The 14,743-nt window shown below is 40.9% G+C and overlaps 1 protein-coding gene across 1 annotated transcript in view; it reads left to right on the top strand.

Moving 5' to 3' along the window:
* Positions 1-6,849, top strand: part of DCHS2 (dachsous cadherin-related 2) — a 132,733-nt gene extending 125,884 nt beyond the window's left edge. Inside the window, exon 20 of the mRNA XM_069785664.1 lies at positions 1,722-6,849. Within this exon, the coding sequence (XP_069641765.1) occupies positions 1,722-4,345 (2,624 nt within the window). The 3' untranslated portion in view covers positions 4,346-6,849. The remainder of the gene's footprint in view (positions 1-1,721) is intronic.
* Positions 6,850-14,743: the final 7,894 nt, after the last annotated feature.

Below are 14,743 nucleotides of genomic sequence, written 5' to 3'. Positions count from 1 at the left end.
TTGCTTCTTTAGAGAGCTTATATTATCCTATAATCCTAAATGGAATTTAGAAGTTTTCTAAATTGAGAACACTCTCTCCAAAGTACATACTTTTCTTCAATAGTTAAGAGATTTACTGGTTTAAATTTTCTGGCCTAATGTTGTAACACTCTGGGAGGTGGAAGACTGTGTGTCTCTCTCTTTGTATGCATGTGTACATGAGATTTTGGGGAATATCAGCTTCAGACATTACTAGATACTGCAAAAATGATGTGCAACTATTGTTCAGTGAGCAAGTTCTTACACTTACTTGCTATTCCCAGATGTTTACATGACATGAATTTTTGAAAGCAATGTTTGTTGGGTGATGGTAACTATAAACACTGAATGTCTCACCCAGTTAAAGCTGTTTTCTTTTTTACCCATTTGTCACTCTGTAATCACCAACCTGTCTTTATGTTTGGCCAGTGGCTGTTTTCAACTGTGATCAGAAAATTGTCACACGTCATTCTCTCTGTGGTGCTTAGCTATAGACTGTGAAGAGTGAAGTAGAAGTAGATGGCTTATGAACATAGTCATTGAATGGTTTGGGTTGGAAGGGACCTTTAAAGGTCATCTAGTCCAACCCCCCTGCAATGAGCAGGGACATCTTCAACTAGATCAGGTTGCTCAGAGCCCCATCCAACCTGACCTTGAATGTTTCCAGGAATGGGGCATCTACCACCTCTCCGGGCAACCTGTTCCAGTGTTTCGCCACCCCCCATAGTAAAAAATTTCTTCCTTATATCTAGTCTGAATCTACCCTCTTTTAGTTTAAAACCATTACGCCTTGTCCTATCGCAACAGGCCTTACTGAAAAGTGTGTCCCCATCTTTCTTATAAGCTCCCTTTAAGTATTGAAAGGCTGCAATAAGGTCTCCCCAGAGCCTTCTCTTCTCCAGGCTGAACAATCCCAACTCTCTCAGCCTGTCTGCATAGGAGAGGTTCTCCAGCCCCCTGATCATCTTCGTGGCCCTCCTCTGGACTCGCTCCAACAGGTCCATGTCCTTCTTATTTTGGGGGCCCCAGAGCTGAACGCAGTACTCAGGTGGGGTCTCACAAGAGCAGAGGGGCAGAATCGCCTCCCTTGACCTGCTGGTCACGCTTCTTTTGATGCAGCCCAGGATATGGCTGGCTTTCTGGGCTGAGAGCACACATTGTCAGTTCATGTCCAGCTTTTCATCCACCAGTACCCCCAAGTCTGTCTCCACAGGGCTGCTCTCAATCCCTTCATCCCCCAGCCTGTATTGATACCAGGGATTGCCCTGACCCAGGTGCAGGACCTTGGACTTGGCCCTGTTGAACCTCATGAGGTTCACATGGGCCCACTTCTTGAGCTTGTCCAGGTCCCTCTGAATGGCATCCCGTCCCTCAGGTGTGTCAACTGCACCACTCAGCTTAGTGTTGCCTGCAAAGTCGTTGAGGGTGCACTCGATCCCACTGTCTGTGTCACTGATGAAGATATTAAAGGATGCTGGTCCCAGTACAGACCCCTGAGACACACCACTCGTGACTGATCTCCATTCAGACATTGAGCCATTGACCCACTACTCTCTGGATGTGAGAGAGTTACTTTGGGGTGTGCAGCTGTTACAGTTGAGTAATTTTCAAATATGACTGATTAGAGTCAGCTTTTGGAATCACATTTACTTGCCTTAGTGAGTGTGAAGTGTGGGCTTTTGTTAATTCTGTTTTATTTTCAGGTTCAGTGTTCGCTACCGGACCAGTGACACAGCTGGAAAAGATTTCCATTATTCGGCTCCTGATAGAAGCCACAGATGGTGGGCGTCCCACCCTGAGTGCGGTTACCTCTGTAGAGGTGCACATAGAAGATGTAAATAACTATGCCCCTCAGTTCACAAGGGTTCTGTACAATCTCAGTGTGAACGAGGATACCTCAGCTGGAGAAAGTGTTCTCATGTTTTCAGCCATTGACTATGATTGGACCCGTGAAAACACATATGTTGAATACTCTATTATTGATGGCAATGCTGAGAATTTATTTTCCGTGGAAGCAAGTGTCAAGGCGTCAGAAACATCCTACAGACTTGTTGGCAGTCTTGTTTTGAACAACGTTCTTGACAGGGAAACGGCTTCTTCTCACCGTTTGGTCCTCCTTGCCTCTGATCATGGAACGCCCTCCTTGAATTCAACTGCTACTGTGCTAATAACTGTGCTGGATGTTAATGATAATCCTCCAGTATTTAGCAGCCCGGAGTACCATATTCATCTCAAGGAAAGCATCCCTGTAGGTAGTCACGTCACTGAAGTTTCAGCAAATGACTGCGATGCAGGCACTAATGCAGAGATCACTTATGCTATCATCTCTGGAAATGATAGGGGACATTTTCGCTTGGATGGGAAAACGGGATCAGTGGATTTGATGAAAATGCTGGATTACGAGGACACCATGAAATTCACTTTGATCATCCAAGCCACAGATGGAGGAGCTGATGTAAAAAATGTGGCTTTTTCTGTTGTTCTTGTCAGCATCCTAGATGACAACGATTATAGCCCACTGTTTCTGTTTCCCAGCCTGAGCTGTAGTGTCAGTGAAAATCTGCCTACCTTTTCTTTTGTGTGTGCTGTCAATGCACTGGATTTTGATAAAGGCTCCTATGGGCACCTTACCTACTCCATCCAGTCTTCATGTTTGGCTCATCGTGAAGCTCCTAGAGACCACAACATGTTCTTCATTGATCCTTTGACAGGAGATATTCATACAAAGCAAATGTTTGACTATGAAAGTCAGAATAGGTACTGTCTCATAATCCAAGCAAAAGACAAAGGTGACTCACTGGCTACTGTTACAGTTCAGGTAGATATTGAGGGGAGAGATGAATTTGACCCAGTGTTTACACAAGATCAGTATTTCTTTAATCTCCCTGAGAGGAACGAAGCAGGCCAGTTGCTTGGCAGAGTGACAGCGTTGGACAGCGATGGTGGACTGGATGGAGTTGTTCGTTACTCCCTGCTAAAAACCTCTCCATTCTTTTCTGTGAATCAAACCAGTGGTAATATTTATTTGACTCAGGCTGTTCACAGAAAGAAAAATGGCAGCAAAAGGAATGATGACACCCTGGAATTGTTGGTAAGAGCTCATAGCCCCCAAATTGAGTCAAAGTTCACAGTATGCACTGTTTTGGTAAATGTTTCCAATTCTCCTGAGAGTTATCCCATAGTGTCAGCGTACAGCCTGACCATTAGCATTTCGGTCTCCTTGATAGTGTTCCTACTGCTTGCGGTCAGTCTTACTGCACTTATTCTAAGACATAAGTGGAAATATCTGATGAATGCTCGTGTGAAAAAAGAAGTAGTATCCTCCTCAGCTACTGATGTGAATTCAGCCAGCGAAGATAAGGACTGCCAGAAAATCCAAAGTACTGAGAGCAGTATGCTTCCCATGGGTGCCATAGCAGAATGGCTGAGCCTAGTAGGAATCGAAGAAGGGAAGAATGATGGTGTCCCCTGCAGGCATTCAGACTCCAGTGGCCACGGTTCTGCCGAAGGAGAAACTGCAGAGGACGAGGAAATCAAAAGGATCAATGAGCATCCTTGCAGAAGGAGCGCTGGCTCGGTGCTGAGCGAGCACGGCTCACGGGTGCCAGATTCAGGGATCCCAAGAGAGTCTGATCAGCTCTCCTGTCAGTCTGGAGAAATGGATGTCATGGCTACCATGCAAAGCATGGAGAGCGTGCAGGCCATTAAAGAAGGCAGAGAAGAAGCCTGTGACACAGCCTTTGCACATAAAATGTTGTCTCAAACAATTAAGAAAATTGGAATAAAAGAGAAAGACATAATGACAGACCTCACAAGAGACTATGTCTTGATGTCAGATAGGCAGGACTCTGGGTATGATTCACTTGCAACTCTTGGCACCCCTGATGAGGATCTCGGAGGTGGTTATAACTGGGATTATGTGCTCAGCTGGGAACCCAAATTTCAACCTCTTGCCTCAGTGTTTAATGATATTGCAAAACTGAAAGATGAAAACGTACACATTCATAGCTTCCCTGAGGAGAAGAAATCTCTTGTTTTCCCTCCTCCCTTGATAACATCAGTAGCTCAGCCTGGTATAAGGACAGTGCCACCGCGAATGCCAAATATAATATCAGGGCAAACATTTAAAAAATACCCTCATTCTCCCCTTATCCGTAATCTTGGATACCCTCCACCAACTATGACCCCCAGTTTTTCTCCTTCTCTCTCTTTACTTACCATGCAGACACCTACTGCTTCTCCAGTAATGTCTGATGGGAAAATGATAGGAACACATCTCATTGATCCAAGCCATGAACTTTCAACAGAGGAAGAAATTCAGGTCTAGGTTATCAACTAACAGTAGTTTATGGTAAAAAATATGGCTTAAAATGTGTTTTTTCTATTGTTTAACAAGCAAAATATGCCTATCAGAGCTATATCACCAATATTCCTTCTGTTTTCCTGAGCTGAAAAAGTTAAAATACAACATAGCCACAAACTTGGTAATTATCCATCTTGTTCCTCCCAAAATACACTGTGAGGCCATGAGGCTTCTCCTCTTTCAGCTCCCAACAACTGTGGTTTCCTATGTAAATCATACAGCCAGGTGCCTGATAACCAACTTGACCGATTTTACTGGTTTTCTCGTAAAATATGAGAAGATAAATAATGAATGAAATAAATGGTAGTAATTCTTTACTGTGGAAAAACTTTATTAGCATGCTGGTGGGTACTGACCATTTCTGTGGTGGTATTAGAAGAGGGTACTAGAGGGATGTGTAAGTATGGCAGGATTGGGGGTGGGCAAAGAATAAAGCAAGGATTCCTGTTGAGCTCTTTCTTGAGTGTTTACCCAGATTTCCCACATCTCAGCCCCTGGGTCCCAACAACCTGTTGGGCCTGGTGCAGTTTCATCATCTAGCATGGCTCCCCCCAGGCTTTATTAGCTAACTTTGTGCTGTGGAATCCCACTTAGCAGGTTCTGTGCACCTTTCGTTTATCTCCTGGTGTAAAGCCTGTGAGTCCTGATTATCTGAATAATAACGATCACCCTTGGAAAACAGAATAACCAGTGGTAAGATAAAAGCAACTATCTTCTCTATTACTAGATCTAAAATGGATGCCTATTATCTTTCTGTCCTGTTACAGAAGCTCTCCTGGTCCTCAGGCAGCTGTAGGAACAGACAGTGTTACAGTCCTGAAGGGTCTGTATGCCTCCACCCTGGTCTTTGGTCCTGTGCTGGGCATATCTCTGCAAGACCAGATAATCTGGCCTTGTTTGTTGTATGTATCATACATATGGCATTTTGTGTATGTATGTATATCCAGACACATACACATGCCTATACTGCTGTGTATGCTTGTATATTGTACCAGATCAATAAAATACATAGAAAATACATCCAGAGTAACTCTGGTTTCTCTTCAGTGTATATTTAAAAGTATTTTGCATCACGTGTATTAAAACTGGGCTATAGGGAAGGGTTCAGTTGGTGCCTGGGAATCTGTTACAAGTTGGATGTGTACAGAGGTATATATTGTACAGGTCATAACAGGTGGAGGAAGAGCATACGGTGTGGTTAGACTGAGTGATCTTGTGGGATCAGCATCATGTGTGCAGGGGCTTTTGTCATTTCCTCGGTTACGCATGTCAAGATTTGCAGCCAGTGGGCTCGTAACCTGTCTTTGAATAGAATTCTGTTTCAAATGCTACACCTGCATGGTACTATCATGCAACAGGATCCATGCAGCTATGCAAGAGTGCTTCTTTTAAGCTGGCATTTGTTCTTTGTACTGGCGTGGAGAATGAAACAAGGCGTAGCTTAGGAATTCATCGGGATAGACAAATGTTACTAAGAAAGGAGACAGGATGATAAGTTTTATAGTCAGACAAAAACCTGTGCCGGGAAGAGGAAGGGAAAGAAGAAGAGTCATTCCCAGTTCATATCTGAACATGGAGTATCAGTTCAAGGCTATTATTTCAGAATTAATATTATTCTCCACCTGTTAACATTATGCTATCTGCAGTGTGTTTGGTTTTGACTTTTATGTCTTAACTTGTAAATTTCTAATAGAATGAGAGGTGTTCTTTGTGGTGTTCAGTTCTGTGCAGTTATAGTTTCAGGAAGCACACATGGCACACAGAACTACCTTTTCTATATAGTCAACAACTTAGCTAATCTGATTTTAGTTTCAGGTAGTAATGGTGAAATGGCAGCTATTGCTCTGAGGAGCAAGGAACACATGCTGTCCTGATAGGGGTCATCTTTCCAATAGGTGATCAGTGGAAGAATAAATGCTTTACAAAGGAAAACTGTGTTTGATCTTTCATGTTGATGGGTATGAAGTGGTAGCTAGGGCCTCATTTTATGTATAGAGTCTAGGCTAATGGATAAGTAGCTTTTTCTTCACTAATATTGCTGTTGCAAATGGAATACTGTTAGCATTAGAAATAATTAGAAATCATTCAGTCATCATATTAAACACAAGATTTGGACCTCACCATGCTAATGTGTGCCCACTTCCTATGGTTCTGCTTGAAAAGTGAGAAGACCCTGTTTCTGTTTGTGCCCTTTTTGCTCCTTCAAATGCAGCTTGTTTTCGCTGCCTTTCTGGAAAGATTACATATGATTTGCATCCTGTTTTTCAAGCACATGATATAACCGATGCATGCTTTGTGCTCCTTTTAAGTGTTACAGCAATCTTTTCCTTGTCTCTTATGTATTTGCTCACTCTGTATCAGATGGGAAAGAACACTTAGCTGATATATTGTTGTTTCATATATAGTCAAGCTTAAAAATGTGACCATTGAAACCAGTGTGTGCAATAAATCATGTGTAGTTCTTTTAACCTTACCATTCTTTTCCCTAAGTAAACAGTATAACTTCTATAATTTACCATGAGTTTAATATTAGCTTGCCTCGAAGAGGCTGTGTTACTTTGCAATGCTGCACACCAGTTTTAGCACTTTGGAGAAGGTACAGAACTTGTTAGTGGAAAATCATATTAAGCTCAAAACGCATAAGCTATAAAATAAAAGACAGTTGTCTCTTCTGGAATTTTGGCTGCCTGCCTTCTGGATTTGCTTGTTGGCAGCCTTGAAAACACTGGTGTAAATCACTACCAAATGGATATCAAAATTCCATCTACTAGTAGTAATCATTAAATTGACGTTCAAGCAGATTCCTGCGCAAAGAGTAAAAATCTTCATATTTTTAGGGAATTCATCATTTACAGATTATAAAAATATATATACCTATTTTCTAAAACGATACTAAAACCACTAGTTACTTACACAAGTCCATAGTTAGTTTATATCTTATCTTCAGCTGAAGACAGGAATTGTTCCTAAAGCAGGTTTAGATAAAAATAGTTCCGATAAAAATGAAGCCTTGTTGCTAAGTCTATTGCATTGCCAATTCCTACTATCATTTATATTTGGTTGGCATCATTTCTCTGTGCTGTATGTCACTTGTTTTCTTTAACTGGCACACAGCTTCCTGAAGAACTACGTTTAACTCTTCTCTCTGGGAGACCTATAAGCCAAAAAATGCTGCCCTGACAAAAAATTTAACTAAAACATCAGCTAGCACCAGACTGATGATTGTGCCCGTATGGCTTTATACTTCCACAGCTCATGGAGTCAAAGGCCAATTGGCAATCCAGTTGGCCATTGTAGGCGTGTGGAGCCATTGGGATTAGACCTCCTCCCAGTGCCCGCTGACAGCATTACTCCTTGAAAACTGGCTCCCTGGGGATGAAGGACACAGGGGAATCCTTGCAGGGAGGGAACTGGCACTGGTTGGCGGAGGATGGAGGGTGGTGTTCCCTAAAATCCTGTAAAAACGCTAATTAGAATGTGAGGCAGTTGCGATTTTGTAATTGAATATACTGTGATGCGAGGTTTACATTTAGAATTTGGCTTACTTTGCAAGTGAAATGGCTTTGCAGCTTCTCGCTCTTAGTATCTGGCACAACAGAACCAACTTGGTATGGCAGTATGTAGCTTAGTTCCCTGTAGATGATCTGGTTGGAATAACTAAGGTGTTGCAGAATCAAACTGAGTGTACTTTTGGGTGTTGCATAGCTGCTAGCTCTGCTAGCTGTTTGCTAGCACGTATACAAAGCCTAATGTATATTCAATCTGTGTATGGATTTGGATGTTCACATCTCATTAAAAAGAGCTGCAGTCTGGCATCCAAATCCTCTTGGTGGCTTTGAAAATTCCACCATAAATACATACAACATTTTAAAAATGTTGGAAAAAATGTGGATGCCTAAGCAAAAGAAAAGGGGCCTTATAGAAAGGAAAACTGAGGATCTAAAACTTTCTGGTTTAGACTTGCAATTTCCATTGCTACTAGGGCTATTCCTCATAAAATGTCAGATGCTTTTCTTCTGAAATGTGTAAAACGTAATAGAAGAGCATCTGTAAGGAATACAGAGAGGCATGAGGGTAGGCTAGAATTGCGAAATGGTTCTGTTTCTTGACATGTATGAGTTACTTAAGCAATGTAGAAAGTACCAAATCCTTTAGCGGATGATAGTCACAAAAATCAAAATTGCTGCCCCGTTACTGTATAAATGTTTGACTGACCCAAACAAGTTCTGTGCCGGGTGAAGCATGAGACTTTCACATGCCTGAAAATGCAGATGTCCTGGTAAAGGACTGAAGTGATCCACCATGGTATTCAAAACATCAGTTGGAAATCTCATTATAATTACAAAACTCAAATTTCTTGAGTTTTATGTTCAAAACAAAGGATTGCCGCACTAAAAACTACACTTAAAACTGTCAGCCATGTCCATGTCACCTTATCCACTTGAAAATAATCTTACATTTAACACTTTTTTTGAACCTTAGAGTATTTAATCACCTGATCCTGATCATCTTGCTTAAAACTGCATATTAACAGCCTATGAAAAACTTTCAGAAAACTCAGAAAATGGAAGTTGAGCTGTTGATTGTGGGAGCTGGTCATCCAACAGTAGCTGTTACATAAACGTGACATTTGGGAATGGATGGTGCTAGATGATGTCCGCTCACTAGCCCAGCCTGGAGGAATACCTTGCTGTTAGTTATATATACCTACAGCATTTTGTTGAAAACTTTCAAACAGGAAATTCAAAAGAGTTTCTAAAATGGTCTTACTGGTGCCATAACTAAAAGAAATGAGTAGCAAGTCAATCTTGCTTGCGTTGACCTCAGAAATTCCTGTCTCAAGCCCCATCTAGCTGGGTGTAGACTCATTTCCAGCATCTTCCTTTTAACAAACTGTAGGGTTCATTTAATTTCAAAAGGTTTGAAAATACTGGGTTCTGGTCCAACACCCCGAGACTTCTTCCACTGATTTCAGTGGGACTTGAATAAAGAATGCACCTGGAAGAAATGGACAACATGTGTGCCTCCCTGGTACTGTAACAAGAGTCACTGGCAGCAGAGAGCTGGCTCCCTGGCGTGCGGGGCTGTAAACCAGCAGGAAGGCGCATTAAAAGAAGGGAAATCAAGAGCCTGGAAAAGAGAGTAGAACCAGCATGGGGCAAGGCGCGGGGGTATTTGGAGGGGAGGTTCCCCTGTGCTTCATGGTGATTGATGCAAGCCTTGCTTTCTCTGCTTATTTTGGAATGACTTTTAGAGAAGTCTGAGAAGGTCTGTAAGGGAAAGGTCACTTACTGTTTCCTCATTCTACCCTTATGTAAACTACAGTCTGCTGCTTGATTTGCTACTGCTTTTACTGAATGCACTGAATAATTCTGCCTTCAGACAGAGATTTCTCTACTTGTTTTTGTCTTGTAAGCACTTCACCTGAGGTCAAGTGCTGGGTAGAATTAGTCTTCAAAGTGATCCTAATAACTGTTAACGTTGAAGTAGCCATGTTTTGGGGGTTGTTGAGTGGTTGTTGGGTTTCTTGGGTTTGTTGGGGGGGGGGGGGTTTAAAGGTGCATGTGTTTTTTCAATTTTAAGCTGAACTCCACAGTCACATAGCTTTTGCACTTTGAATTTTGGCTTCTGTCACGCTAATGGAGCGTCTTGTGCCATTGGCTGATCACACATTCACTGGGTAGAGGCTGGTAAGTTTCAACAGCCTACTCTGTTCTCTGGCAGCAGAATTGCAGGAAACTACATATAACTTTGTTGCTGAATATCATACACTGTGCTTGATCAATGGTATGTTTGAACTCACCCACCTTTCCTCCAGACTTTTTCCATATCTAGCTAAAATGTTCCAGTGTCCACCATTTTCATCCCTTGTATTTCTTGTAATTTAGTTTTAATAACTGAAAATTGGGGATTCTGATCCCTAATCAGTTAAGGTGTGAAGCCAACATGTGAATGTTTCCTATTAAAATAATCTGGTATGTTCCATCTTTATAATTAGATATAAATGAGGGTTTAGTAACACAAGCCTCCTCTTACCAACAGTTTCTGGATGGGGTTTAATGAGGTATTTTGTGACTTAAATTGAGTTAAGTAGTGATGTTTATACCATAGAAACAAAAAGCAACAAGGAAATTTGATTACTGCAAGTAGTGTAAAGGTGAAATGACGGAGCAAGGAGGACATCTTGATAATTGAATTTTAAAACATGAGACTGAGTATAAGGCACATCCAGTTCATCTGCCTGCTTGAGACATTAACTGCTTAGGAAGATCCTGTGATAGTCAAGACTGCTAGGTAGTGCTTTGGGGAGTGTAGAGCTGCTAGTCCTTTGTTACAGCTCTTTTGTAGCAATGATAATGCTCATGTGTATAAACAAAAGTGCCTGGTATTGTATCCCATGGCAGAATCAGTGATGCTTTGTGGCAATAGCAAGGACTGGTAGAACATCACCACTGAACCCATCACCCGCTGAGCTGCTGAATTTACAAAAAACCTGCCTCAAATAAATAATAAAAAAGATAGATTTGGGGGTATTATTCCTAAGAGAGAAATTCATTATGAATAATCTGAGCAAAATCCTTCCAGTGACTGCTGATTACATGCTTCTGAAATGTGCGTACATGGGTCTACTGCATGTTATCTCCTACGCAGAGATGTTGTGAGTCTCAGCAATGAACAAAGAGGGTGATATGTGAAAGTTTATGACAGAGAAGAGAAGATGGGATAAACTGCGGTTGAAAGGAAGAGCGAAGATACGTACAGACATGGAGCAGATCCCCGTTAGTGAGGACTCCCTGTTAAGAAGAACTGAGTGCCTGCCAGCTGAGCTGGTCCAGAAGACAGTGTTGTGCTGCCTGCTAGGGACAGAATTACATGTTAAAGACCTGACACTGAGAAATAACCTCTGAGGAACAAAATGCTTCCTTTGCTCACCTGTGGTCTCAACAACAAAAGAAACTGTCTGCTGGAGTCTGTCAAGGATAGTGATGAGAAGCTGAGGCTTCAAGACCTTGCAGCCTGGATGACCTTCAGCAGAGTTCTGCCGGTCTGTCAAGAAGGAGAAAAGGGTAGGGGAAGACAGGGCAGAGAAGGTCAGGCAGGACACATGTAATTTCTCAAGCCTGGTTCTATTACATGGAAGAGAAAAATCAGGTGAGTGGGGAGGGGATAAGGGAGAAAGGAGTCACAGAGGCAAGGGGAATGGACAAGAGATTTGGATGTTTGCAAAACTGAATGGGGCTCTGATCATATTGATATAACTTTGAAGCTCACACTGCTTTGAGCAGGAGGTTGAATTACAGGCTTCAGGAGATCCTTTCTGATCTAAATTATTCTGTAACTGTTACGGTAAGAAAGAAGTGTTACCACCAAGAATAGTGATCAGGTAGATGATGCAGTGGGTGGTGGAAGGTCAGGTTTAATATTTAATGAGGTTAGACAGGCATAACTGAGGTTCCTGTACATTTCTCAAAAAGATACTTTGCAACACGGTGAAACTTCAACTGCTCATGCAGGATGTGAAATCAAGTATAATAATTACAACTGGAACACGAGTCTCAAAAAAATGTGTGCTGTCCAGGGAGAGCAGAACTAAAGGCAAAAGGTGATGTGGTAGCGCCATACATTATTAATGTGGTAGGCTGTAAAGAAATGGGAAGGGACAGCAAAAATAGAGCTGTTTTGGATTATCGTCACTTTGGGAGAAGGTAGCCAAAGAGCTCCTTTTGCTTTTGGTTGTTTACAGAGCCTGATGTAATCTCTAAGGTTGGCTTAGACACAGGTATATATGTATACATAGGATTTTCTGTAATTGTACTGCTGGATTGTTTCTTTGTAATAATATATGCATGGCTGGTGAAGAGATATTACTAATCATGCTAGGACCGTATAGAGCTAAAACATTCAATGACAAAAGGTGATCTATATTAATTTTTATTTTGATAAGTAATTAACATGCTATGGAAGACTTGACTGTAGAAAACAAGCTTGTATCTGTAATCAAAAGTTAGTTTTGTTTAAATTAAAAAAAAATACCTGTTCAGATAAAAGGCAGAAATAGGACATAAGAATTATGTCTACACAACAGTACCTAGCCAGCAGAGAGGACCAAGTTAGTTCTGAATGGGCTGATTTGAATATCTGAAGCTATACTGCCACATGCTTTGCTCCGGCTAACAGATTCAAAGTTTATTAGCTCAAGTGGAACATCACACTGACATAGCTACACTACCCAAAATAGCTTGGATCATATTCCCTACTGTGTCATGTAAGCTAAATTCTAGGATTACTGACTTCAAAGAGCAAACTTTCATAAATATAGAGATGAAGACATTGAGACCCAGCAGTCTGAATGCTGAGGAAACTTAGAATTCTATCAAGACAAAGATGTGAACATTAGCTGGAACTGTCTGGATAGCAAAGATTATCTGGGGCAAAGAAAACCAGGCATGGACTGTCCGGCAAGGAGTGTTTATGTTTTAAAGGGCACAAAGTGTAAGGATTGCAAAAAGTCAGTGAATAGACTTAAGAAAATTACAACACACCGCCAAAGGTTCTTTGCTTATAAAAAGGAAGAAAGGAAGTAGGACCCCTGAAAAATGAGGTAGAGGTTAAAAATAATCTCTCTTGGCTCAGGTGAAAACATTTTTATCCTTAATTTGCGGTAAAGCTAGTGATGATGTTGACCATGGGATGAATGACAGGACAGAGCTAATAGTATGGGCAGGGAAGGAATAGAGACCACACATATGGTGAAAACATACCTCAAAGTTCTTAATGTGCTCAAATAGAGAGGAAAGAATAGTCCTTGTCCTAAGATTGTTAAAGAGTATGTGTGTGTGGAATTAACATGGAATTTAAATAATTTTATCAAGGAAGGGATGAGAGCATGCCACTAGAAAGTCGTGATGGAGTCCCCCTAGCAAAGAAGGGGAGAATAAAATGACTCACACAAACCCTTGAATGGTTACCTCCATTGGATTAGAATCAGCTTTGGAGAAGAATCATGACACACAGATGCAACAGTATTGTGTGTCGGTTTCAGGGTACGTCATGTGCCCAAACTCTGCAATCCTGGAGGAGATAACTCAATAGATAAATTCAACGGAATTAATGTATTTGAGTTTCAGAAAAGCATTTGACACAGGGCCAAGTAAGAGTTAATTCTGGAATTACAACATTATGCATTTATTGCAGAGTGTATTGTCAGTTAGATGAATAGTGCAGTGGGGAGGGCACTACTAAAGAGGGAGCAAAGGACAACCTTTAAAAAGGGAAGAACAGAGCTGGAGTGAGGTCACAGATATATTTTTCTGGATTGTTTAATATATTCCAGTAGAGCAAGTGACAGAAACAAGCTTGGTCAGTTTATAAGAGGGAATTTGGATTAATTTCATATATGAATTTGTCAAACTTCATCTTCCAGCTATTGATTCTTACAATACCTTATTCTGCTCTAGATTAAGGACCACCTGAATTTCTGATATGATTGCTCAATGTAACCAAATCTATTTTAATCTCTTTCTTTTACCTACTAAAAATATTGACCTTTTCTACTGTCACACCATGAGTCATCTTCTCTAGCCCTTGAGTAATTTTTGTGGCTCTCATCAGAACCTACTTTTTCAGCATCTTGAAATAAATTGGATTCAGTTGTTATTCCAATATTCTTATAATACCAAAAAATATTGCAACTTAACATTTGTAGACCTGAAGGATTTGCAGCCAGTTCTTATTTGATTCTTGAATGCCAAATACCCCAGCTGTTAATTCAGCCATATTCATCCTTGTATGTGTTCTCTGACCTCAGTACCATTACCATTCCCTTCACTTACTAATGAACTGGGTAATGTTTATTGTCCCTAAATAATGCTGGAGGTTCTTTATGTTTCTTCAGTAGTACAAACCAGAAAGATGTATTGAACACTTTTGACTTAATAGTGCTTCACACAGTTGTATTTGAAGAAAGAATTTACCTTGATTTGCACAGAGAAAGAAAATACTATCGTTTGAAAAAGTTGCATAAAACATGAATGCAAATACAACAGAGAATGTACTGAGATGGTGGTGTCCAGGATTGTGAGTATTGGCATGAAATTCAGTACTCTTAAAGGCACCATAACTCACAGAGCTGTTTAATCCATTAGGCTATCTAGAACTGCCATTTCTTGATGTGCATTTTGGATCAATAGAGTTGTTTCAAAATTTGCCCAGGGATTCAAATATTTTAAAATATTTGGTTTGAATTTTCATCAAGGTATTTTGAAATGTAGTAGAGATGATCACATTTAATAAATAATGCATGAAAATTCGACGGCAGGCACATTTTATTTAAGCTTCCAATTTCACAAATCTACTTCTTTT

This window comes from Haliaeetus albicilla, chromosome 1 (genome assembly GCF_947461875.1).
Source record: "Haliaeetus albicilla chromosome 1, bHalAlb1.1, whole genome shotgun sequence".
In the NCBI taxonomy this organism is placed as follows: domain Eukaryota; kingdom Metazoa; phylum Chordata; class Aves; order Accipitriformes; family Accipitridae; genus Haliaeetus; species Haliaeetus albicilla.
Note: the sequence above shows the minus strand (reverse complement) of the source record. Positions and strands in the feature narration are given on the sequence as shown.